Genomic DNA, 26,693 nt, shown 5'->3' with positions numbered 1-26,693 from the left:
AACAACAGAGAGGAGATGAAGAATAAAATTAAAAAAAAAACATAAAATAATGTTATTAAGGTTTTAGTCTTTCTGATTAGGATTAAATGAAGTGATTATCTTAAAAGAAATACATTATACTATGTGGTGGGGGCTATACAAATATCATGCATCTCAACAAATCAATGTATGTTATATATTACATATAACATATATTTATATATGACATGTATTATAGAGTTGGGTTTGAGTTAAGTTGGGTTGCCTAAGGGATCAACCCTAACCCAACCCGAAATAAAGTCAGGTTCATGGATTTCAACCCTAAACCTAACCTGAGATCAACCTGGCTCAACCTAACCCAACTTTTTCGGGTTGGGTTCAGGCCAACCCGGCCCAAGTTGCAGCCTTAGCTTCCACCACTACCAGGGATGGGTGATGGGCCTACGTACAAACACTCCAACATACTGCGCATTGCCCACTATAATCCTGAGCTAGGCACTGATCTGCTGAAAGTTCACATTGACTCCCCCACAGGCGCCCCACAGCACATCCCAGTGTGCATTGGTACACAGTTGGAATGTGCTGTGGGGGTGGGACGCTCAGAATGCTCTATGGGGCTTACATGCGAATTCGACCACTGAAGGCTAAAAGTCCTGTCTCTGCACATTACAGCATCAACAGAACTCTGATTTCGCTACTCACAGTATACCACAGCTGCACAACTTACGAATATAAGATGGTGATTTGTGGATGCAATTCAAGGGGCTGGAAAGTGCTCTGATGATATTAAATATTTTAATAATGGAGTTTTCATTATTCAGTCCACCCCTGATAGGTGTCAGCTCAGAATTGATGTTAATACACGGGTATTGGTATTATAGGTGGGGTGCAATTTTGAATTGTTGTAAGTCTACAGTGAAATTTAGAATTATGAGGTGGAGTGCAATATACTTTTTACTTTAATAATTCATTATTAATCGGGAGCATTTTTATATATTTCTGAATGGGTTTAAAATCGGAATAACCGGTCTCAATTCAATTATTAATTGGGACAAAACCACAGAACCAGAACCGACGTAATTGGTCTATTGGTTCAGTTCCGTGGGATAGACCGGGCCAATTGACAGCCTTAGATAAATAGCAGGGACACCCTTGTATAATGACCTTTTTATTTCAGTGCCCATAAAACGGAAGAATACCTACCAAAGAAACAGACAAAATCTTTGCGTCTGTGGGTCACAGTATCTTAACAAGCCATCAGTGCTCAGTAAAAGCACTGAGACCCAGTTTCGGATGGTCCTACCTTGTACATGCTCGGTGAAAATTCAGCATTATAGGAAATCATAACCATGCAATATTACTGCATTTATTAAGATAATTGAGAAAAGTCTGTCTTCAATTAAAACTATACAAAAAGATAGAAAAAAAAAAGCTCCAATTAGACGGCTAAAAATAAGAATTTTTTTACATGCATAGTAGCTAGGCTCCAATTCTTGAAACATGTAACAGGCAGCTAGTTATTGGGGCCCCAGATCCACTGTCATCTGTGTCCCCAGACCTAGTATGCTTCCTAAAGATGATAATCACCTAGGATATATAGTTGATGATTTGAGTAAGTCTTGAAATTCTTACAAAATACAGTCTGAGTCTTTCTTCTGTGTAAAAAAAAAAAAAAAGGTAGTCAATATGCTTTCTAATAAGCAAAAGAAATGCAAATACACGCCACACCTCCCGCCAATTAAAAAATAAAACTAAGGAAATTAAGTTTCTTCATCAGAACTGGAATTATCCTTCCGTCTTGATGTTAGGTGGTGGTTCTGGTGGAGCAGGCGGTTGACCGGAATCAGAAGAAGATTGCGCATTTGCAGCCTCCTTATTTGATGGTGTCTTTGTTGGCACTTGTGGTGATTCTTTCACCTCTTTACACACCTTCTCCAATATAATCAGGAAATCCCGGACAATCACAAACAAGCGTAAGCCTTCATCCTTGCCCGCACGCCCATGAAAGTAATCAGCAGTGCTTTTCACCAATGTCATAATCCTTTTTTCTTCCTCCAGCAAGTGCGTGATGTCCTTCTCTGCGTGCTCTACAAAACTCTTGAGTGTGCGGTGAAATCCACTGTCCTCTTCTGAACTCTTCATTTCTGTGTCCAGGAACTCCTTGGTCTTGATCAGCATATGTCCGAGTTTGGCCACTGTTCCTGTTATATTATCTGCATCCAATGCTGCTGCCTTCTTGACATTCTCGAGCTCATTACCCACACCCGAAACAACCTGAAGACCAAGGCTACGATAATGGTCTTCTGTTTCTTGGGGAGTATTCTCCTCCAATAGATCTTCTGTTTTCACGCTAGAGATGCTTGGGTTCTCTCTGGCCATACGGACAGCCCGTATGCCTTCAGAGCGGATTATCTCCTGAACAACAAAGTGCAGGAGAGTTGTCTTCCCATCAGCTCCTTTGACATCTACCAGTTTCAAAAGCGTGTCAAGTTTGAACGCCTGTGCACCACCACGAAATGTACCATCATTCATGCGATTCCCTGTTTTGAGTACAGCTTCTAAGAGTTTCAGGAACAGTCTACTGTTTCTTACTTCATTGCAGGCTACCTGCCAAATAAGATGAGACGATGATAACATAGAAGCAAATGTTAGTCAGCAACTAAATTTTAATTGATGAACCTCTCTAACAATAGCTTAATCATGTAAAATGCATCATATCTCCCCAAAACAGAACAAATCCCATATACAAATGGGTTGAATCTACCAATATGTGGAAACAATTAACCTCCATATCGCCTTTTTTATTTTTTGGTTTAATGAATATCAGGTGTCCCAAGTGATGTATGAAAATTGAAATAGAGGCTCAGTTTGGAAAGAGTACAAATACAAATATGTAGAGTGCAAAATCTAGTATTTTGTATTATTTTGTATGTATTTGCACTGTACATATTCATGTTTGTACTCCTTCCAGACTGAGCTAGAATACCAAAATCCTATCAACATAACTAATGATGGCAACTAGACTAGTTAAATGGGAAGCCACTCAGCAAAATGAGTTTAGTATTTGTCACGCCTCTTATCAAAGTTAGGGAGGATCTGGTTCACAGTGATTTCAAGCTCTGTTGGTCTTCCTATCCACTGAATGGGAGGAAATCTAGGTTGGGATCACAATTTAAATGAATAAGGGTTGAAACTTGAAACTTGAAAGATTTATCTCTTGCTATGAAATTGTTGTGTGCTTGACCAATACGTCAAAAGCCTTAAGACTGATGGAACCCAATAAGCCAAGCATTTTAACATTTAGGACCATAACAGAAACAGGTTCTACTCTTAATCTTATTGCCCTGGCTCTCAATCCGCATCACTCAACCATGTATCTTGCCTCTCCCTACCCCCTTTTCACAGGACTTGGTTAGGGCTGCCTAATAGTGTCAGGATTGGAGTGATCAAACCCTAATTGAACCTGATACATTTCAATCCTGAAACCATCAGAAGATGTAAATATAAGTTGCTAATCATATATGACGAAACAATAAACCACATGTTATTTATTGTGTTTTCATACTTCCATTCTGCCTAATAGTGTCAGAATGGAAGTCTACTAGGGATATTCTGTCTTCTGAGCCTCTCAGTTCCTCCATCTTGATCTTTCCTTTTCACACTTGGAAAGGGGAAGATCAAATTACTGCCTTCTTCGGTGGACAATTAAAATAACCTACAATTTACCAAGAGCAAATCCTTCATGTAAGGGTGGACCCACCAGTTGACAGTCTTATTATCTATGAGGTCATAACCATCTGAGTGAATGCTTGTTTGAGAGGAGAAAGTGATATGTATTCCATAAATAAAGTGCCACTTATTGGATGAATCACAAGAGCTTTCCTGGATTGGAACCACTATATAGAGGTCCCTTCCAACTGCTTGCTCAAAATTTGTGCAGCCGCTGCATTAACCAGGCCTCATAGTCAACTGACATGGAACTAACACTTACGAACTTTTATTTTTTGCCAAAGCCACTATTAAGGCAATCCATATAATCAACTTCTTTCTACTTTTACTTCAGGATGGTCAATTTGGCACTTATCAATAGAGTAGTCATTCTTTGCTATCAAAGATATAAAAAAGAAAAACCACAGTAGTCATTGTTCTGAAAGCAGAATGCCAGATATTGCACTGAAAATCAAAACTTTACTTGCAGTTTATCCCACCAAATGCAAACTCTGCAGCATGCAAAGCATTGGCTGAGTCATGTGCATATTACAATTTATTCAATTGCATTGCAATAATCCAAGGCCAACAAATTGCACACTTTCCATAAATTCTGCTAGGGAAAGCTCTCAGCAGCAAGAGTGCCTTTTTTTTTTCATATTCCTCTTCAAAATTAAATCTATTTATTCATAAATTACCAATTTTACCAAGCATGTGATATTTGCTACTTGAAATTTTTAATTAGCGAAAAAGAAATGCAAGAAGATTTTTAGTTTATACCTCGAAGGTCTTACCTCTAAAATTGCAAGAGACTCATTAATGCCTGAGGATTCTTCTTGAAGTGAATTCATGAAAAGCAAAGATTCCATTCGCTTAAAAGCAAAAGGGATATCAACCAAGACTTTTAAAAACCGCTCTGCATGCCCGAGTTGGGAAAGTGGACCAGTATATAGTCTAAGCCTTAGTTCTTCTTCTGTTGTTGGTGCCATCTTCAACAGAGTTTGGAGGAGCTCTGAGGGAAGCTCATTTCCTGTTTACATTAAATGGTGGATGTTATTCATGCATTAAACATCAATCCTCAATGGAAACCAGTTTCACAATTTTGGTTAAAATCAAATGAAACTTGGATCCTGTTTCAATAATGAGGAATACTGAAACAGCAGTCTGATGTATTAACTATATCTATTTGTTATCGTTCCATACCTATTCATATGAACTCTTATTTTCTCATGTTTTATAACTTTTTTAGTAATTATAAGAAATGGTCATTCAATGTGTAAATTTGTACCAATCGCATTCATTTAGACTCATTAAATATTTTGTTAGCTTTGATGCCGTACAACTCAATATGCTTGTGTTCAGCCTGTAGCTATTCAATCAGAACTGCATCTTTATCATAAAAGGTATCTTCTGTAAATATTGTGACAAATGATGACCATTTGAAGACAATAAAGTCTTAAATTCAGAAAACTGCCAGATGAGTCCAATTCAATTTGCAAAAAATACATACATTTGTAAGTCTAAAGAGTTGTTGCAATGGTTTCCAAGCACTGCACCTAATGGAAGGTAAGATCCTTTTATGTTTCCATTTCTCAGCCAAATAAAAAAAAAAAAAAGAGAAAATAATAGAATTGACCTTTTCAATTCATAAATTTACCCTTCTAGGTAAAACAAAACCCCTTTTTCTTTCAATTTTATTTGTTTATTTAGTTTGAACTTCGAAATAAAGGTGGAGATCTCTCTCTCCAACGCCCCTAGATCCTCCCTTGATAACCAGCAATGTACCTTCAATGCTAATTGCTATCAGAGTAGGCATTTTTTATCCACAAAAAGAGAAAGAAGGGGAAGAAAATTCATTATTGCATGTCATTTTCATTACTGGTTTATGCATCTTTCCTTGCTTTATGAGAGAACACAGTTACGTTCTAGCTAGGGTGTCCCCTTTTTTTTTTCTCTCTTATCTTACTTTCATGTTTTTGTAAATTATTTTAGAGGATTAAAATCAGATTCCAGAAGACATTGTTCATATCAAATGACCGAATTTGGGATTTTGATTTCTTCTTGACCCATTCTCCTATGAGGAATAAAACTCAAATGGATCACATTGTGCTGGAATAAGGACTTAGTTGAGTTGCATGTAGAAAAAGTGATAAATATTTTATTTTATTAATAACAGAATCCAAATACAGGAAACGAATAAGAGATGGAATAAAGGAAACTACAACAAATTCCACTATACATCTCCAGATACTCATAGATTAGAAACGTCTCCCATGGGAGATTGCAAACATTGGAGTCCGGGAATAAAAATGTTCAGACTGGCCACTACAAATCGAACCTCCTTGGTGAAATGTGGAAAATATCCAACAAGGACCACAGCTAACTCGTTATCCAGTCAATTAACAACAGCCAAACGCTATTAGTGCACCTTATTATTATTTTTTCTAAGATTGTCATTCATAGGTTTCACTAATCTAGATTTTAGCATCCTCTGTTGTTAAGGCCAACCTGAAGTTCTGAACCATTCATTAATTTGTCAGTTACCAATTGAAGTTTGGTCATATTTTAATTCGATATTTGTGAAAACCTAATTCAATTGTTTCACTAGGTTCCAAATTTTCACTGAAAACAGCAAATCTTCTTAGATATTTATGAGAAGGATAGCTGGACATATCGAGTCATTGGAACTTGATCCCAAGAAGATCATTCAATTGTTTCACTAGGTTCCAATTTTTCACTGAAAACAGCAAATCTTCTTAGATATTTATGAGAAGGATAGCTGGACATATCGAGTCATTGGAACTTGATCCCAAGAAGATCATGCTCTCTGGAAATCTTAGATATTTTAGTCACGAACCCCAAGGGTTTTAATTTGAATCTTATGTCTAAAACCTTTGTGCAAAAGCCTTACAATTTTTGTTTAAATCCTACATTTTCATTTGTAAATCTTATGATTGGTACAGATAATGCAATTCGAATCAAATAAATCAATATTAGTTCTCTACTTTGTCATTTCTTTGTTTCTATTTAGTTTTGTCAAGTGAGACTTGTTATAAAGCCCTTAGCAGAAAATGATTTATTAGATTATTTAAGACCTTTTAGAAATGATATTTGGTTTATTTTCTATCATATGTAAGTTAATGAGCCATTATATGTGGACTATTTCACTTCCAAGTCAAGCTTTATTTAATCATCTTAGACTCTTAGTGTATAAGTGGTAAATTCTATTATTTTGGGTACATATATGGTAGATACAGATTAAAATAGGGTAACATGAATTATATAGTATATCCATTTTTAATTGTAAAAAACAGAAATAACCTTACTATTTATGTTACGATTACAATTTTTAGAACATTGCTCTAGATGTTAATAGAATTGCACTGCAGGCTACTCATTTTAATGTAAAAAAGAGCAGAAAGTACCTTCCTGTAATGCATCACAGACTTCTTCTGTTGTCACATTCAGTGCCCGCAGAAGAATTGCTAAATTTTGTGACTTCTTAGGATCAATGAGTTGAATGTACTGGGTAGAAGGATCTTGAGATGATGGCTTTTTTTTTTGCTCAGTTTTAGTTTTATCAGCAACAGCATACCCAAATAGAGACTCTATCATCTCTTCATTGAACCTATTACATAGAGAATAACACATTTAGCCACTGTTGTTTAGTACTTTATAATCAGAAAACTAGAGCTAGACTTGGAGCCTTACTGGAATGATCCTGAACTAATCTGATGCCAAACCATTGATTGATCAGGGCTTGCAAGAACCTTATCCCAGAAGAATGGCTTTAGCTTGGTTTTGGGAGGTCCATTTGAACCCTTTAAACCAAATCCATCAGGAGCACCGTGTGGACCATTTGGTCTAAGTGGTGGTTGACCTTTACCAGGGGGTGTTAGTGGTGGACGGACTGGAGGGGGAGGATTATTTGGTGGGTTAGGACCACGCTTTCCAGGTGGTGGAGGTGGTGGTCTAGGTCCAGATGGTGGTGATGGCGCACCAGGTACAGTTGTAGTTGGGGGTGGTGGTGGTGTTGTCGCAGCAGATACAGGTGGTGGTGGTGGTTGTATCTGTATGTCAGACTTTCCAGACAAACTGCCCTTCAAAGATGATCTTCTTCCAGAAGGTGGCTTCTGTGAGAGTGATGAAATTGCTGCATTAGTACTTTTGAATGAAGCAGATGATTCTGATAATGGAACTTCAACTAGGGAGGAATCATGTATGTTGGACTTTCCAGACAAAATGCCCTTCAAAGATGCTCTTCTTCCAGAAGGTGGCTTCCGTGAGAATGATGAAATTGCTGCATTAATACTTTTGAATGAAGCAGATGATTCTGATAATGGAACTCCGGAGTCAGACTTTACAGACAAATTGCTTTTCAAAGATGATACTCTTCTTCCAGGAGGTGGCTTCAGTGGGAGGGATGGAATTGGTGTAAGAATGCTGGATGAAGCAGATAATTCTCCCGAGAATTTAGTAGAACCAGCAATTGTTCCTGACAGTGGAGCTTCACAAAGGGAGGAACTGTGTATAGAATTTGCAGACAAATTGCTGGGCAAAGGTGATAGTCTTCCATCTTGCAGTATATTAGTATTAAATGATTGACTTCCTTGCTCGTCAGTTTGAACTGTATTTCCACAAGAATTCTTTGAAGAACCTGAAAGTTCAAAGTTTCCCATAAGAAATTAGCATTATACTCAATTTAAATTCATTACAATTAAGGAAGACCAATAGGACATGCATATTACATACCAACAGAGCCCAGGTTGAGAAGTGGCCTATCATCCTTTCCTCCAGAGTCAATGCTGTTTCTGCTCCACTTATTGTAGCATAAAAAGAGCATTGCAGCAAAAGCAAATGTCCCTGCTGCAGTTGCGACAACAGGAACAGCAACTGGGTTCTGGTCACTATTGTCACTCGATGGTGTACCTGGTGTAGAAAGTCGAAGTACAGAAGAAAGTGGATGAGATGAAGGTTTCTCATCAGATTCATCATCAGACTCGTAATCGGATTCCACATTTGCCTTAACAAATCGATGGATCTGAGAGCTGGAAGTAGGTGATTCAACTACAGGAGATGGTGCAGGAGTTGCAGCACTTTGATGCATCACACCACCTAGAAGCCGTCTAGAGGGTTCAGTCCAACCAGAAAGGGACTCAAGATACTTGGTGTACCAATTCCTAGAGTCATCCTCTTCCTCAGAAATGTGAAAAGGAAGATTCTTCTTTCTTAAACAATTCAAGAGTGTCTCTTTTGTTTGGGGAGGCAGGGCACTAATAGCTTTCTGTACGTTTCTTTTTTCCAGCAACTGTGCTTTTGAATTGATACCATTAGAGGCAATGGCTATTTTCTCTGGAAAATGTAAGTCAAGATTCTCATTGGATTTGCTCATATGCACCGAATCTAGCCTGCACTTTATCAACAACTCCTCTGCCTGTGGTCAATTTTTTTTTTTTTTGTGAAACTATTACTTTCCAATGATATAAATAATAATACAAGTTAAAAGAATAAAGTTTGACAAGAAAGGATATTTCTTGTCATATTCTGCAGGCAACCTCAGAAAACTAAGGCACACGATCAATATCAACAGAGACAAATATGAGCAACTGTCATGGCCAATCCCATTTAGGGAATATGGATGAAGATCAACAATTTTAAAGTAAGGGTTCCTTGATTTCAGAGATAACTTTTACATGGATGTCGCATTATCATTTGGATGATGAAAGAAGAAATTGAGTTGACAAAATAGGCGGAAAATTGTTAATTGAAACTGCATAGTTTATAATTGTTCTTTCTTTCTTTGTTTATTTTGTGTGTTGGGGGGGATAGGAAACTATTTTATTGGTAAGCAAAAACATAGACCAACAATGACTGGTTTACAATTTTAGCCATGAAGTTTGCCTAGTTTACAACAATAGTTCTAATCATTCCTTCAATTCTTAGTTTTTCTGTTTGTTTTCCCTTTTCATCCTATTAACTTGTTTAGTAGAAGTTCCATTAGTAGCTAGTTTGTAGGATGGATGCCAGATGTGAAATTCAAATATGCCCATTTTCTCATCCACACAATACATGCCATTGCTCCTCCATACCTGGCAAGTTTCATATGGTTATTTAATAATGGTTCTGTAGTTAGTTGTTATGAGTTGGGGGTAGAAGCATGGTGCAGACACCATCATACATGAAGAAACATACATGCACATGATCAAAAGGCTAGCCAGTTACTTAATTCCATCTTTTTCAGAAAATGAACCAGAAAGTCAGGCACCAACTTCCCTACAAAGCCAAGGCTTGGAGGCTTGGAAATTGGCTGATAGAAGCAATGTTCATGGTAATGTTATTAATCCCTAATGAGTAATGCGGGCATTGAAATTCCCTCGGGATTAATTTGGTCGCCAAAGAGGAGGATGATGCATAAGCATAGCTTGTGCAATGACAAGGAAATCGTGACAGAGACAGACCTTCTCTCTGAGTTAATGCACACAGAACAAAAATAACTTGAACATAAATGACATCAAAAGTTCAAAACCACTAGTGGAAATGTTACTGTATCCAACACTTGGATTCCAGCCTAAATCCAATGTTGCATCAATACAACATATGGGTACCCTTTGTATGAGCAAAATCAATGAGAATGCAACCATAAATTCCAGCCTAAATCCATGATAACATTCCAAGTTTGAAATGAAAGGAACAAGTTGGCAGATTTAAATGACATTATTCACCAACAAACAACGCCGCTTAAAGTTAAAATTCATTCAAATGGAGATGGCAACAGATGAAAGCAGATACCATTTTTGTTAAAAAAAAAAAAGAAAAAGAAAAAAAAAATGAAAAGAATGCATCGAGTAACACCGACAGAAATATAGATGGCAAAAGAGTCGTACCATGTCTTCGTCCACCTCTATCTCTGGAGAAGCCGAAACAATTCCATTGCTCCAGAAGACTTTCCCTGCCCTCTTGATTCCCTTCGAACTTCCCGTCGCCAACGCAAAAAGCAGAATGACAAAAGCGATAACAGAACCCACTCTTCTGACATCCATCCGTTCTCAAATCAGCGTTGCAAACGCATATTACCTTTTTCATTTGATCTGCAATATCAACATTTACATAACCCAAAAACAATAATACCGTCTTTTCCTCAATTAACGAGAAGGAGAATTTCTCAAAATGTCGAAGCGAATGACCTGTTATTCATTTACTACCGATTCCATGAAGTTTCTCTTTGTCCTCAAAACCAACTCTTATAATCTCTCAAGCGTCATTGGTTTTCCAATTCCTCCGTCGTCCTATCAATGTTTCACGTAAAAATTGAAACATGGAATCAATGAGGCTAATCCAGATGAAAGATTGCAGCTTTCCCTGGGGAAAAACATCTAATAGAACAGATTCAATCCAAATCTCCACGAAAAATCACAAATTTGATCCCCCCCCTCCTTCAAAATGACATCGGAATGTCAAAAATATGATGCAAGGAATCTGCCGTCAATGCGAGGCATCAGCCAGGCACTTCTGAGCAGATCCACCCGGAGAAGTTCTGAAGCAAAGCTGGAAATATAATCTGTGAAAGGCCAGGTTGACCAGAACGTTGAAGGGTGAGAAATTCCGTTGAAAGGTGAGAACTTCCGTTTGATGAACGTCGTCCAGAGGAGAGAGAGAAAGACAGAATTTGCAGGCCAAAATTTTTTTTCCAATTTATTATTAATTATTTATTTTTTTGAAAAAAATAAGGGTCTAGCAAATTTTGGAGGGTTCTTTTGTTGGTTTGTTGCCGATGCGAAAAGCCGAACTCCTTCTCTCCGAAGGAGATCGACGTTGAAAGAAGAGAAAGACGTGTGTATTGAAGAGTAATTTGGACACACCCCAGAAATATATAAATGATTCGTAGTTCACGTAACGTAAGATATAGATAGATAATATATACTAACAAATTATAATTATTTCTCCATTAATTAATTTTTAGTGTACTTGGGTGGACTCACGAAGATGCAGATGCTCCCTTTTGTTCTAAAGATTTGGGAAAATTCCCAATTATTACCTGTCCTTTGTATTTAGTGCCATTTTTCGTCTTCTAACTTTAAAATGCGAAAATTTAGTATTTGAATTTTTAAAATGTGATAATTAAATACTTGTTATTAATCAATTATAACTTTATAAGCAGTTAATTTAACATTATGTGATATTTGAAAATAACAAAAATGTCCTTCCAGTGATTTAATTTTTTTTATCAATCTTTTAAACGTTGACAAAAAAAATAACAGTTCAAAATCCTTACTTCTTCCATTTAAAAAAGTTGGGTTATGTTTGAGTGGATATTCCGGTGACCCCAACTTTCTTGAATAGAAGAGGTAAGGATTTGGTACTATTAATTTTTTTGTCAATGTTTGAACAGTTGATAAAGAAAATTAGATGACACTCTAAGGGCATTTATGTCTTTTTAAAATGACACTTAATGACTAATTAACAACTATTTAACGACAAATATTGGATTGTCACATTTTGAAAGTTTGGGTACTGAATTATTGCATTTTAAAGTTCGGGGACCAAAGTGACACTAGACCCAAAATATAGGGTACTAATCGAGAATTTTCCCAAAGTCTTACCCATATCTAAAAATTTTAAATAGAAAAAAAAAAGCTTTGTATTGTATCTTGCAATGTTATCGAGTCATCGTTTACCTAGAAGATTGGAAAATTTGGCTCGATAACCATCTAGTCAATTGGTTTTGTTTCACTCTTAACCCATTTTTTGCCAAAAATTATTAGCTTGATCAACGATTTGTTGATCTGGGTGAACCATTGACCCATTTGACCCAGACAATGGTTTGGTTGCTTTTATTTTAATTATTCTTTTAATTTGAAACGGGCCATTTGTTCGAACCAAATGGTCGAACCGCTGATCTAGAAACTAGTGGCCAAAGTAGTTCCAATCCCGGGTTGATTTTTAAAACATTGGCCTCTCCTACTCTCCAAGATTCTCTTGTATTGGCTTGTAAATGAAACTCACATCGATGCCCCACAACACATCCTAACTAGAGGTGTCAACTGGACTGGATTTAGTCCAACTTGATCCAATCCAATGTGAGTCCACTTACAAATGGAATGGATCCAGTCCAAATCCAATCCAATCCATTAAAATGTAAATGGACTAGATTGGATCCAATCCAAATCGGATGAAATATAAAAAATTATATAAAAAAAACAAATCATATAAAAATTCCATAAAAGTGATTTTATAAAAATACTTTTGTATATGTGCTTCTATAAAAGTACTTTTACAAAAGTACTTTCGTAGAAGTGCTTTTATAAAGTACTTTTGTAAAAGTACTTTCATAGAAGTGCTTTTATAAAGTACTTTTGTAAAAGTGCTTTCATAGAAGTGCTTTTATAAAGTACTTTTGTAAAAGTATTTTTATAAAAACATTTTCATAGTACTTTTGTAAAAATGCTTTCGTAAAAGTGCTTTCGTACAAGTACTTGTATAAAAGTACTTTTGTAGAAGTGCTTTTGTAAAAGTGCTTTCGTAAAAGTTCTTTCTTCCATGAAAGTTCTTTCATAAAAGTGCATTTATAAAAGCACTTCCATAAAAGTTCTTTTGTAAAAGTGATTTCATAAAAGTGCTTTTGTGAAAGTTCTTTTGTAAAAGTACTTTCGTAAAAATACTTATGTAAAAGTGCTTTTATTAAAGTTCTTTCGTAAAAGTGCTTTTATAAAACAGGTTATGTAATAGTGCTTTTATAAAAGCACTTCCATAAAAGTTCTTTTGTAAAAGTGATTTTAGAAAAGTGCTTTTGTAAAAGTACTTTCGTAAAAATGATTTTGTAAAAGTTCTTTCTGTAAGTGTTTTCGTAAAAGTTCTTTCATAAAAGTGCTTTTAAAAGTACTTCCATGAAAGTTCTTTCATAAAAGTGATTTTATAAAAGCACTTCCGTAAAAGTTCTTTTGTAAAAGTGATTTCATAAAAGTGCTTTTGTGTAAAAGTGCTTTTGTAAAAGTACTTTTATTAAAGTACTTTTGTAAAAGTGCTTTTATAAAAGCACTTCTGTAAAAGTTCTTTTGTAAAAGTACTTTTCATAAAATTACTTTTATAAAAGTGCTTTTAAAAAAGTACTTTCATAAAAGTAATTTTATTCCAACTTCAATTTTGAATGATTTCAAATTGGATAAGGATTTGGCCTCATGATCGGATTATTGGAAATTTGGTTTAGGTCCAAGAATATGGACTTTATTTTGGATTAGCCCAATCCAATTCTGATCTGATAAGGTTTGGGTTGGGTTGGATCCAATCCAAAACTGGTCGATTGGCACCCCTAATCCTAACTGCGTATTGAAAACATCTCCCAGTGAAAGTTCTCCCAAAGTATGCTGAAATGTGCTTGTGGGGTGCCTGGGGGCACTGATGTTATATCCTATAAATGCTTTATCTAAATATGCAGGTTCGTATGGTCTCCCCACAGAGCTTACCCCTCTTTGCTTTATCTTTCCTTGTTCTCTCAAGAAAATACCTCATCAGTCTTTTCTCTTATATGGACACCTCATCATGCCCGGCCTACTTTACAATATGTAAGCAATGTGACAGATTAGGAACCCACTTCACAATTCGTAAGCAATGCGACAAATTAAGAAAAAAGCAAGGCAGGGGAACATCCGAACATGGGCGTTTAAAGAAAATAGCAAGGCAGAAGTTCGGGTCCTCCTCCTCAAACCCAACAGATCTAACAATCAACTCAGGGGATAAGGTGGCGAGCCCAAATGTGCCACCACAAGAGCCATGGTTGCTATAGCTTGGAATTGTCGGGGAGTGGGGAGCAGACCGACAATTCTGACATTTACACAACGTCCTCAGAACGATAGAACCAGACTTTCTTTTCATCTCTGAAACTAGATGCGAAGAGGCTATATCATTTAAAATTTTGCACCGCTTTCAGCTTTATCAGTTTTTTTGTCGTAAGCTCTACAGGTCAGTTTGGCGATCTATGGGTGGGCTAGCCAAAAAAATGTTAAGGCCGAAGTTGTGTCTGTCAATTCCAATATCATCCATGTTTGCATCAAAGAAATTAAACTGGCATTTCATCTGTGTTTAAAGAGCATGGACCAATGGTCGGGATCTTGTTATGGAGAGGATAGACAGGGCTTTATGTTCTTCTCAATGGATTCGCAATTTTCCAAATGCTGTTGTGAAGCACTGCATTGAAGCTAGGAGTGATCATCTACCAGTTATACTTTATACTAACCCCACTCAAAATAAAAGAAGAAAGCAGTTTCATATATGGAGGCCATCTGGCTGAAAGAAGCAGGATTCAATCAAGAGCTGGGCAGAATTTGGAAAGAGTAACGGTAATTTCCTCCAAAAATGCTATTCTTGTAAATTCAATATGGCTAGATGGGGCAGGAGCAGGAGCAGACTGGGTAATTTCAGGCATCGAATCAACCAAATTGAACAAAAATTACTTCACCTTCGTTTGAAACTACCCACTAATTGCAATCAGATGGAAGAAATAAACTTAAGAATGGAGCTCAATTATCTTCTAGAGACAGAGGAGCTGTTCTGGAATCAGCGCTCTAGGTCTGATTGGCTGAGGGATGCGGACCGCAACACAGCTTATTTCCACATCCAGGCTACCAATCGGAGGTGGAAGAACACCATATATGGTCTCTATAATGATCATGGTTGTTGGGTTTCAGATCCTGCTACAATGACAGTCTATAAGTGAATTATTTTCTAACCTCTAATCCCAACATAGTGTCTTTGCCTTCCGATCTTTTGCCTCCACAGATTACTGCGAAACAAAATGAGTTCCTCTGTCGTTCTCCTAGTGAAGAAGAAATCAAATCTGCGCTCTTCAGTATTGGCTCTCTAAAAGCGCCAGGTCCGGATGGCATTGTTGCCATTTCCTACCAAAAATGTTGGGCTGAAATTGGTAGCGAGTTCCCTATATTTATTAAAGAAATCTTCCAGAACCCCGAAATGATTAGAGAAGTGAATGACACCATCCTTACCCTCATTCCGAAGGGGGAGAAAGTCAAATTAGTGAGGGATTTATGGTCGATTGGCCTGATGAATGTTCCATACAAAGCTATGGTTAAAGTCATTGTGAACAGATTAAAATCTTTGATGGACCAATTACTCACTCCTCTCCAAAATGCTTTTACTCCTGGCAGACACATTCATGATAATCATACCATTGTGGTAGAGGTTGTTCATAGTTTAAATCACTTGAAAGGGAGACCTGGTTGCTTTGCTTTGAAATTGGACCTTTCCAAAGCCTACGATAGGATGGAATGGAAATTTCTTGAGTGGGTTCACAGACAAAAGGGGTTTCTCTCCCTCCTCCTGTAAGTTAATTATGTGTTGTGTCTCCATTGAAAATTTTCGTGTGTCCTTAAATGGATGCTTAAGAGAGAGTTTTTGGCCTGGGAGAGGGCTAAGACAAGGTTGCCCTCTCTCCCCTTACCTCTTTAATCTCTGTATTGATGTTCTTTCTAGAATACTTGTGAGACAGTTGGAGTTGGGGGAATTAAAGGACTCAAGTTTGGAAGGGGTTCTTGCAAAGTTAACCATCTTCTCTTTGTCGATGACATGTTATAAAAAAGCAGAGTTACTGTTTTCTTCTTTTTTTAGACGTCAAAACAGGGGCCACCAAGTTGTAGACGCTTTCATATATAAACATTTTCATCATCTTTAGCAATCCAATTTCAATGTTTTCTTCATTGTAAATTCCCTGTTTTCGTTCTTATTTTGGGTGTCAAAATACGGGTTCCGCCCCCTATTTCTATTATGGTCTCACATTATTTTGGACATCAAAACAGGGGCTCCGCCCTCCAAGTTTCAGACAATTTCATATATAAACATTTCATCATCCTTGGCTATCTAGTTTCAGGCGTTTTCTTCATTGTAAACGCCCTGTTTCTCCATTGCAAAAATCTTGCCATAGCTTGGAACTTGGACTAATGGAGTTCATGTAAGTTGGTTTTGTTATAAATATCGACCGACAGTGTGATTTGGTCAATTTGGCAACCCAAAAAATAGAGAGAATGCCCCTTGTTTTGCTACTATAGTTGCTATATCAATCAACCATTATAGCAAAAAAAAAAAAAAAAAAAAACGGGTTAAGAAGATAGTATAAACAGATCAAGTTTCGATAATTTGATCCGAATCCGGTTACCAAACCTATACGGTTCATCCCATCGGTCTGAAGCGTTTCCTCGATTCGGTTGACCCTAACTCGATCGTGGTTTAATAGAAATTTGGTTATTTATTTTATTGTTTATTATTGTCATTGTCAATTATACCATAATATAGTTAATTACGGTATTAATTAATTAGTAGTATTTATTATTTTAACTGTATTAATTAACTACCATTTATCAATTAATAGTATTTAATATAATTAATTATGGTATTTATTAATTAACAATATTTTAATATGATAATGTGAGGGAATAGAGAGAAGTTGGATGGAATGAAATTCTCGTCATCGCCACTCTATCTTCATCTCAAGATGGAAGATGATGAATAGTAATCCCTCGCTCATTAGCTTGAATGAAAAATTAGGTTAGGTTTTTTATAATGGGGGCAAAGAGTAGTTTTTGTAATTTTAGGACTTTTGAGGGGCCATTTTGGTAATTTTAGTATGGTCAAGGGTTATTTTGGTCAATTCGAGGTGAAGACAAGCCATTATTGGAGAATCAAGTTGGGGATTTATCTCAGTGATTTTTGGCATTAAACTGCTCTTTAGATAAGTCTTTTTCTCCCTTGGATTTTTTCTTTCGTTTTCTTGTGTATTAAACTCAAAATTAGGACTTTTTGTGGATAATCATTTTCCGGCCAATCTCAGACAAGAAAAGTAGTTTTATTAGAAACCACTTGACATTAGAAATCCAATGAAATTAACCTTGTGTCTTTTGGATTTGTGGAAGAAAAGCTAGGTTAAATTTCATATGGAAACATAAGGGACGTCAGTCAACTTTAGGCCACTGAAAATTGGCATTTTGGTGACATTTTGACTTGATTTTGATTCTAATCTATAGTTCTCGACGATATCTCAAAAGGTACCTAGATATCCTCGTTTGGATTTTTGTACTAAAAGTTATGAATTTTTAAAGTTGGTATCCTAAATCTACCCAAATATAGGAATCCTAGAAAATTTTAGCGACCAACTGATTTTAGGCTACTAGAAAAGGGTCGTCTAATGATCTCTTTAGATGAGAGTAATGTTTAAATTGTAATGGGCTGTGAGACCTTCACGATGATATATTATATTTGTGAAACAAACATTTTAACCGGAAGTTATGAGTCTTAAGATTTGGATCCTTGAACATAGCAAACCTAGAAATCTAGGAGTCTCAGAACCTAAAATAGTAAACTATGAGAAATTTAGGTAGAATAATATAATAAGTTTATAATTTTCACATCACAAATTTATCAACATAAGTTTTGAAATTGGTGGTGCCAATTATTCGTTGATTATAGGCATTTGGATATACCGTGACTCACTTGTATTGGTACTTTGGACTCAACATGTTGGGTAAGTGGCTTTTCATCTTTTAGTTATATATGTTTTTTTTTTTCTTCTTTTGTCAACTGTCAGGTAAACTAACAAATAAATTCTTGGTTATATATTTGATTTTGTTTATTTGAATTGGGATCCAAGCATGTGAATATTATGAAATTGGAATCAGATGATTTTTTATTGACCATTGTAAATCACATTGTTATTCCTTAAAAGAAACAATGATCTTTTTTTTTAAGTTGGTATTCTTTATTTAGCTATGTTGTTATTCCTATTATAAATTCCTTTGTGAAACTCATGTGTGGTTTGATGTATCTGTTATATTCTAATAATATAGGACTATGTTTTGGACCCTGCCATTGGGAATGAATACAATGGCATCTTGGACTAGTCCATTTTGAATTTAGGTCCTCGCCATAGGGCATATATGTGGTCCCTTATCACTGGGGTTAAAGTGGTCATAGTTTAATATATGACTACGCCATGGACCCTGTCATTGGGGATGAATACGATGGCATCTTGGACTAGTCCATTTTGAATTTGGGCACTCTTCATAGGGCATATATGTGGTCCCGTATCACTGGGGTTAAAGTGGTCATAGTTTAATGTATGACTACACTCTGAATCTTGACATTGGAGATGAATACACTGGCATTTTGGACTGGTCCATTTTGAATTTGGGCCCTCACCACAGGGCATATATATGGTCCCTTATCAATGGGGTGAAGATGGTCGTAGTATACCCTTGTGAAATTGCTATGTGACTCTGAATTTGAATTTGAATATATCAACATTAGCCCACAACATGTGTTTTGTCCAACTTGTTTTTTCATTTTGTGAACTGTTAGAAAGTATGATACTTTTTTTTAGTATGTGAATTTCTTTTCTCCAAGACATATTAAGTGGCTTGAAACTTATCTTGTGAATAATATGGGGATTTTATGAATTATTTATTGTTATTAGTATTATTATTTTCTTTCGCATGCTTGATCCAACTAGGGGGATGAAATGTCACTTATTGAGGGTCGTACTCATTATTCCTATTTCTCTTCCTTTTCAAATGCCGAAGCAGAATAGCTATTATTTGGGATTGCTTGGGAAAGAAAGTGTTAATACAAGTTTTCTTTACATTAGAACTTGTAGTAAACTTTATTAGTTAGATTTTAGATTTATTTTGTACTTTTTTGTAGATAAGAATTATCACTAAAACCTTAGACATTTAATGGAACTCAAGTTGTTGGAGATTATGTGATTTTACATTTAGTTTATGATTGGTTTTGATTTAGAGTTATTGTTAGAAGCCTTACATACTAGTAAGCATGTGGCATTGTCTCGTGCCTAACCTTGGTTGGGGGTGTGACAATTTAGGCTAAACAAATTATGGGTAGAGATGGATCTAAGTATACACAGTGGTTTTACGTATGTGAGCCAATGAAATTGGTTATAATGGAGTCTTTTTATATAAAGGGGAAAATTAGGGTATTTTTTATTAAAATTTTACTGGGTGGGGTTTTAGGCATTTGGAATCGATTGATGGGGTCAGATTGGCCCAAATAGGCCCGGATTAGGCAAATATGAAGGGATAATAATTCAGTCAATCTAGAGCTTTGAAACAAAATCTTGGTGTAATGAGGGAAAAATGATGAAATTTTTTGTTCAAATTTGGCAGGGTGATATTTTTGAGCATTCTGTTTTGATTGGTAGGTCAGATTGGCCTAACTTTTCCCAGATCGGGAAGATCCAAAAAGGGCTTATTTTGGTTAATCTAGATTTTTGAAATAGAATCTTAGCGTGATAAAGGGGAAAACAAAGGTATTTTGGGCTGAATTTTTGTGGGTAGGATTTTTAGGGTGTATAGGATCTGACGGAAACATTTGATTGGTTTTGGAGGGCCAAAATCATGGAAATTTGGGTTAACAAGAGGATCCAAAATGGAATCTTGGTTCGATGATGGGGAAAATGGAGGAATTTTGGGTTAAAACTTTATCGGTAGATGTCTAGGGTTCAATAATATGGTCTAATTGGTTTAGAGGTGTTATGATCAAGAAGATCTGGGTTGTGGGTACTTTAGGATAACGAGAAGGTTTGAAAGGGAATCTTGGTTTAATGAAAGGGTAAATAGAGAATTCTTGGGTTGAAATTTCAAGGATAGGTATTTTATAAGGTCTTGGGCCTGATGGTGGTGTTCGTGGTCTTTAAGCACTTCGAAGGGATCATAATGGTCTGATCAAGTGTTTAGGGTGAATTGGGGGTATTGGTAGCAGACTAAACAAAATCGGGTGCTGACAGTGGACTTTCTAAAGTTATTGGTCTCTTGGATCATTTGGTGGGGTTTGATTGCTCTATAAATAGTATGATCAAGGGCATTCAAGAAGTGGATATCTTGGTCAATGAGATAACCTAAATTGAAATCTTAATCTGATGAAGGGTTAAATAGGGGATATTTGTGTTGAAATTTTATGGTAAGGTGTTTATAGGAAACTAGGGCTCTTTAAAAGCCAATTAATTCTAATTCGCATGGGTACTGACTAGTATTTTCTAAATTTGGATTTATTCCTTATAGAGAATTCCTCACATTCCTTACACCAACCTCACAGTAAGGTTTTCGGGTCAACGGTTTAACGGATCAGTCTGAACGAATAACCCGTTTTGACAAAAAATAAAAACATAAAAAGTAATTAAAATAAAAAACAATTAAAAACCCTTGACCAAGTCGAATGGGCCAGTGGTTCAACCACCCAGGTCAACGGGTCATTGACTGATTCAATGGTTTTTTGCCAAGGACCAGGTTTGGGGGAAAATGGAATTGGTTGCTTGGATGGTTCCCGTGCCAAACGATCTGACCGTCTAGGTCAACGGTGGTTCAAAAATGTTGAGTCCAATTTTAGACTATGTGCTTGGTTGGGGTAGATTCGCAAAAGACAATAGGGCCCCAAACATTACAACCGCTACCAGAGACTATAACTACCTTCCATAACTGCATCCGTCGGAGAACTACAAACGGAATTGACCATGAATTGCATTTGGTAGAGAATCGCGAATGGACTTAACCATGGACAATAAAACATAAAGCAACATCCACCAATATCGAATGCTCAATATAGGATCCAAGAGAAAGTTACCCCCTTATCAAAACGCCTGTAGAAAGAAGAAAAAAAAAGCACAAAAAGATGCAAATAATGGAGAGAACTAAATGGGAAAAGGTGAGGGAAATAGATGGGAGGAAGAATAATGGGAAATAGAACAATGGGAAGAATGGAGAGAACGGGATGGGAGGAAGAACAAAGATTGAAAGTAGGGGAGGAGTGAAGAAAAGAAACAACAGAAAGAGAGCCACCCCAACAAAGAGATTGATAAAACCTTGAGAAACTTGAGAGAGAAGCTCTCTCTAAATAGAGAGAGGGAATGATTTCTCTACTTGTAGAGAGAGGGAATCATAATCAAAATCAGAACCAAAATCCTTTGGTATTAGAATCAGAATTGGAGTAGTCTATTTCTATAACCTGTTTGGTTCAGGCATGAATCAAAATTAGAATTGGAATAAGCTGAAATGGGATTTCATTCCCAAAGGAAGGGGAGGGAATGGCCATTTCCTCAAATGGGGGAATGCCATTCTAACAGGAATATGAATGAGATTCCAATTCTGCCCAACCAAACAGTTGGAATTGGAATGGGTCATTTGATTCCAATTCCAAACAACTATTTATACGAACCAAGCCGACCCTAAATGTCTTACCCTAGGTCTTTAGGCTATTTCTAAAACAGCATTTTAGGAATTCCTCCTAGGCCTTGTTCACTTTTCGGTAAGTTACTTACCTGGGTAATGCTAAGTGCATTTACCCATGTTCTTTTCTTTCTCATGTAAATAAGGAAATGACCATTTTAACAACAAAAATCCATTATTAAAAGGGGCATTTTTGTTCCATTCAAGTGTTGGCAACTTCCCCCCTAGGTGGGAAAGTTATTTACCCACCTAGGAGATGGGTATCACTTACCTGATAAGTAATACTCAAGAAAATAAACATTCCTTGGTCCCCACATAAATCTGAAAAAAAAAGAATATGCGATTCTTGGTCATTGGGAACCAAAATTCCATTAACCAACTTTCCTCCATCAAAACCCAAAAAAAGAATGCCCCCTAATGCTAAGTCAATGAACTTTATTGGCACTTGATAATGCTACCAATCTCTCTTTAGGCTCATGGTGGCCTAGTTCTTCCAAGTGCATCGTCCACGTCGATTCGTCTCTCTAAACCTTTCTCTATTAGAGGTGTAAATCGGGCCGTGGCACTCGCGGCCCGACACAATGGCACACAGGCCATGCTGGACCTGGGGTTTTAGGTCCACGGGCCAACACAACACGGCACGACCGAGCGGGCTGTGCCGCCCGTGGCCCATAGGTTGGCACGACCCGCGACACAGCCCATATATATTATTTATATGATATTGTATAAATTATAATTATATAATAATATATAGTATATATAATATATTAATAAAATAAATATTATTTTAATTTTATTATACTAATTTATTTAATTATTGTATATATAAGCAATTTTATACACATAATTCATATAAAATTAAAATTTTAAGTTTTTGTCAATTTTTTAAATAAGTAGCTTTGGCCCGATGCACAGCCCGACTTGGCCCAAGGCTCGGCCCACGGGCCCGCACGGGCCTAGGCCGTGGGCTGTGCTGGGTTAACCCCCAAAATTTTCATCGGGGAGGGTGGCACAACCCATGACGGCCTGCGGGCCAGCACGACACGGCCTGCACTTTGCATGAGCCACCCACGGGCCATGCCATGCCGGCCTGGCACGACCCACTTTACACCACTATTCTCTACTTTGCAGACATGGCTTAACTATTACGTTAGATAACTATAAATTGGAAAATTTACAAAAAAATAATTCCATTGGGTTTTCTCAAGTATAAATCTCTCATATACCCAAGCTTTATTTCATACATTTGAACAAGTTGGCCAAGGGTAAATCTGGTACTTGCATTAAAAAAATGGGGTCATTTAATTTACTTAGACATCCCTTACAGTTTCAATGGTGTACTAAAACCTACCCTCTATTTTGTATATTATTAAAACACCCCCTATAATATACATATGTTTTACTTATTTGACCCTCCATAAAAAACCATTTGTATTTTTTTATTTCAAAAATAGTCCTAATAATTCTCTTATCAACCATTAGAACTTTGGAAAAGAGGTGGACTACATGTGATATCTAATATGAGAAGTTGAGAACTTTAGGGTTTTTATTCAACTAGAGGATAAATTTTTGTGAATATGTAAAACTATAAAGGGTGCCTAAGTAAACAACACGAAAAAAAATTATGCATTGTAATGAGGGGTGATTTGTTCTGACCTACTCATATACAGACACGTGGAAGCGACCTATTGATTGGACATTGACTCGGCACTTCCTGCCACCTTAGTAGGCCATGTCACCTCGAGTACCTCGGGCACCTTGGCCAAGACCGAGGTCCGAGAAACTCATGACGGCCCATCTTGCCGATGTGACACATAGTCATCTTCTAGAAGAGGGCCAGCTATCTCCAAGCTCTTCGAGATCACGCCACACGACTATAGGTCTTATCCTTATCCCACCTGGATCGGACGAACTCGATAAGCCTTATCAGCTAGAACGAAATCCTCATCTTTTTGCGGAATGGACTCCTAACAACGTGGGCCAAAGATTTTGGAGGTGTTTCATGAGGCCCACGACAACTCACCTATTTAAGAGAATCACCCCCAGCGACACAAGGTACGCACAATTTACTACTTACTAGCACTCTAGAAATCAAGCATCCAGTTTGCTCAAACAAGAGCACTAACTTAAGCATCAGATTGCCCACACCGAGTAAGCCACCTCGGGTTCTTTGAGCTTTCCTCTACTTGCAATTCGACTAGCTAGCTAAGCAATCGACGTCCAAGCTCTTATCCATCTAGGAGCAACCAGATCATGCATGACCAAGCTCTCACTTTCTATTATTTTCCTCTCCACAAAAATTTCATTAGTGGCCTCTTCAAGTACCAGCAAGAGCGTCGAGATGCCTACACTGGGGGCAAGATCAGCCTACACTCAACCCGGAGACCCCCTTAGTGACCATCGGACAGTTTACCATCCCCCTCACTATTCCAGGGGTATTAGCAGTCCAGAACCCAATATTCACCACTTAGCAAGTCAGCGCACCCATGCCTCATGTGAGCATCGCTCTCCCAACCGTAGATCCCTTTGTGGTTCCTGTTGGGGTAGAAGCACGGTAGTACCATGAGCTCGTGCAAAGTGTAGGAATCATTCAACTATAGATGCAGAAGTTCCAGTAGTTCCAACAGTACCAACCGTACCAGTACCAGCAACAGTTTCCACCTCTCCACCAAAACCAACAGAACTTGAGCTAGTAGCATGGACGTCGTTCACCTCCCTAGGGATCGGTGCCGTCTTTGGTCCCAACTCCTCCTCGGGACCCAACACTAGGTCAACATCCATCACCACCACGACAAGTAGTCGATCAGAGAAACCAGTCGCAGCGCACACACCAAATTGACCAGCACCAACAATCGTGCAATGAGCAACATGATCAACAACACTATCGTTAGGAAGAGAGAGAAGTCAGTAACCGACAACCTGGAGTGAGGGATGAGGATCCAGCCTGAGACCCATCCTATCACCCTTGCCAACAAGATCTAGCCCGCATTCATGAGAATGTCAGTAACAAAGACCAGCTCCCTACTCATAGCAATGTCCGAGATCGGGAGAACACCGAGGTGAACAAAACGAACAATGAAACAACAAAGAAGCGACGCTGCCGGCGCGCACGCTGCACCTCGAGTAAGAGTAGTGTCACCCCAACAACAAAAGGAGGGAAAAAAAGGGAAGAAGTGAGCTCAGTAGCAGCACAGCTGACTCCTATTTCCCTGAGTCGGTATTCCCCCTTAGCACAAGAAATCCTCTCGGCCCCAAGGCTAAAAAGCTTTAAGATGCCAGCCTTGGAGACTTACAATGAGAGCACTGATCCAAACAACCATGTAGACAACTTCCAATCCCTGATGTTGCTCGCGGGAGCCAATGAAGCTATGGTATCAAACTCTACCTCCAGGTTTGATCAGGAGTGAGAAGCAATTTGTCGACCTCTTCACGACACACTTCGCCACCAGCAAGAAGTGTCCAAAGTCGGTGACAAGCCTTCTAAACGTGGTCCAGAAAGAAAACAAGATGCTGAGAGACTACATCAGACGGTTCAACTTGGAAAGACTACAGGTACCCAACCTCGACCCATTCATGCACCTCGAGTTGAACCCGCTGAGCACCACGGAGGTGTTCCTCAAGGAGGCTGATAAGTTCATTAAGGCGGAAGAGGCTCTAGGGTCTTGGTTAGAGATGCACCAGGCCAGGAAAAGGAAGAGTGCAGAAGAAGAACCGAGTAGCAGCAAGCAGCAATGGCGAAAGAGCAAGTCACCAAAGATAAGTAGGTCGCCGCGCAACAGGTGAAGCAAGCCACCAAGAAATAGCTGGTCACCACCCCATGGTTGTAGGTCAAGTCAGCAATCTAGAACCCCTTCAGTCTAGAGATCCACTTACACCACCCTGAATGCCAAGTGGGGCGAAATTTTAATGTCCATCAAAGATATCGTCTATGTCAAGTGGCCACCCAGGATGAGAGGAGACTCAGCGAACAGGAACCCGAACTGGTATTGCCACTTTCACTAGGACATCGGACATGATACTGAAAGTTTCTACAACCTGAAGGACAAGATCAAGGAGTTGATCTGTTGAGGTCATCGGAGGAAGTTCATCATGTACAAGGACAAAGAAACGGAGCACCGACCTATTGAGTAGTGGAGAGACACGCTAGAGTCGAGCAAGAGGAATGACCGCGATCAACCACCTTGGGATCCTCTAACAGAAGAGAGACCGATCCATGGGGTGATCATATTGATCATCGATGGGTTGATTGTAGCAGGGTGCAACAGCAGCGAATAAAGCGGTAGTTTGGGAGCTCGAGCATGAAGACAAGAACCTACCAAAGCGCCCTCGGGTAGAGGAGGTGATCTATTTCATCGAGGACAACATTCGCGGGATCCAGTATCTGCACGATGATGCCCTCATCATCAAAATGATAATCACACTGAAAGCTGCTACAACTTGAAGGACGAGATTATGGAGTTGATCCATCGAGGTTATCTGAGGAAGTTCATCAAGTACGAGAATAGAGAAATGGAGCACCGACCTGCCGAGCAGTGGAGAGACGTGCTAGAGTCGAGTAGGAGGAACAATCGCGATCAGCCACCTTGGGATCCTCTAGCAAAAGAGAAATCAATCCACGGGGTGATCATATTGATCACCGGTGGGTCGATTATAGCAGGTTGCAACATGGCAGCGAGTAAAGCATCAGCCCGGGAGCTCGAGCACGAAGACGAGAACCCCCAAAGCGCCCTCAGGTAGAGGAGGTGATCTATTTCACCAAGGATGACGCTCGTG

At 38.1% G+C, this 26,693-nt stretch overlaps 1 protein-coding gene across 2 annotated transcripts; it reads right to left on the bottom strand.

Annotated features, from left to right (window-relative positions):
* Positions 1 to 1,399: 1,399 nt before the first annotated feature.
* On the bottom strand, positions 1,400 to 11,520 carry LOC104604936 (formin-like protein 5). 2 transcript variants are annotated; one of them, XM_088904273.1, is made up of 7 exons: positions 10,872 to 11,520; positions 10,572 to 10,775; positions 8,440 to 8,616; positions 7,399 to 8,344; positions 7,113 to 7,315; positions 4,482 to 4,717; positions 1,400 to 2,586 (listed from the first exon to the last, which is right to left on the bottom strand). In XM_088904273.1, exons 2-7 carry the CDS (start codon positions 10,768 to 10,770, stop codon positions 1,765 to 1,767), a joined length of 2,583 nt encoding a protein of 860 aa, XP_088760399.1. In that variant the 5' UTR covers positions 10,771 to 10,775; positions 10,872 to 11,520; the 3' UTR covers positions 1,400 to 1,764. The 2 variants fall into 2 exon arrangements, with proteins under 2 accessions (XP_088760399.1, XP_088760397.1); XM_088904271.1 differs by having other exon boundaries at positions 8,440 to 9,121; positions 10,872 to 11,519.
* Between the last annotated feature and the right edge of the window lie 15,173 nt (positions 11,521 to 26,693).

The sequence above is a fragment of the Nelumbo nucifera genome, chromosome 1 (assembly GCF_055504915.1).
Source record: "Nelumbo nucifera cultivar China Antique chromosome 1, China Antique-T2T, whole genome shotgun sequence".
Classification (NCBI taxonomy): Eukaryota; Viridiplantae; Streptophyta; class Magnoliopsida; order Proteales; family Nelumbonaceae; genus Nelumbo; species Nelumbo nucifera.
Note: the sequence above shows the minus strand (reverse complement) of the source record. Positions and strands in the feature narration are given on the sequence as shown.

Coding starts and splice junctions, on each gene's coding strand:
- LOC104604936 (XM_088904271.1), bottom strand. CDS start 10,727: ATGGATGTCAGAAGAGTGGGTTCTGTTATCGCTTTTGTCATTCTGCTT. Junction 7,316..7,398: donor ATTAGTTCAGGATCATTCCA/GTAAGGCTCCAA, acceptor TCTATGTAATAG/GTTCAATGAAGAGATGATAG. Junction 4,718..7,112: donor CTGTGATGCATTACAGGAAG/GTACTTTCTGCT, acceptor TAATGTAAACAG/GAAATGAGCTTCCCTCAGAG.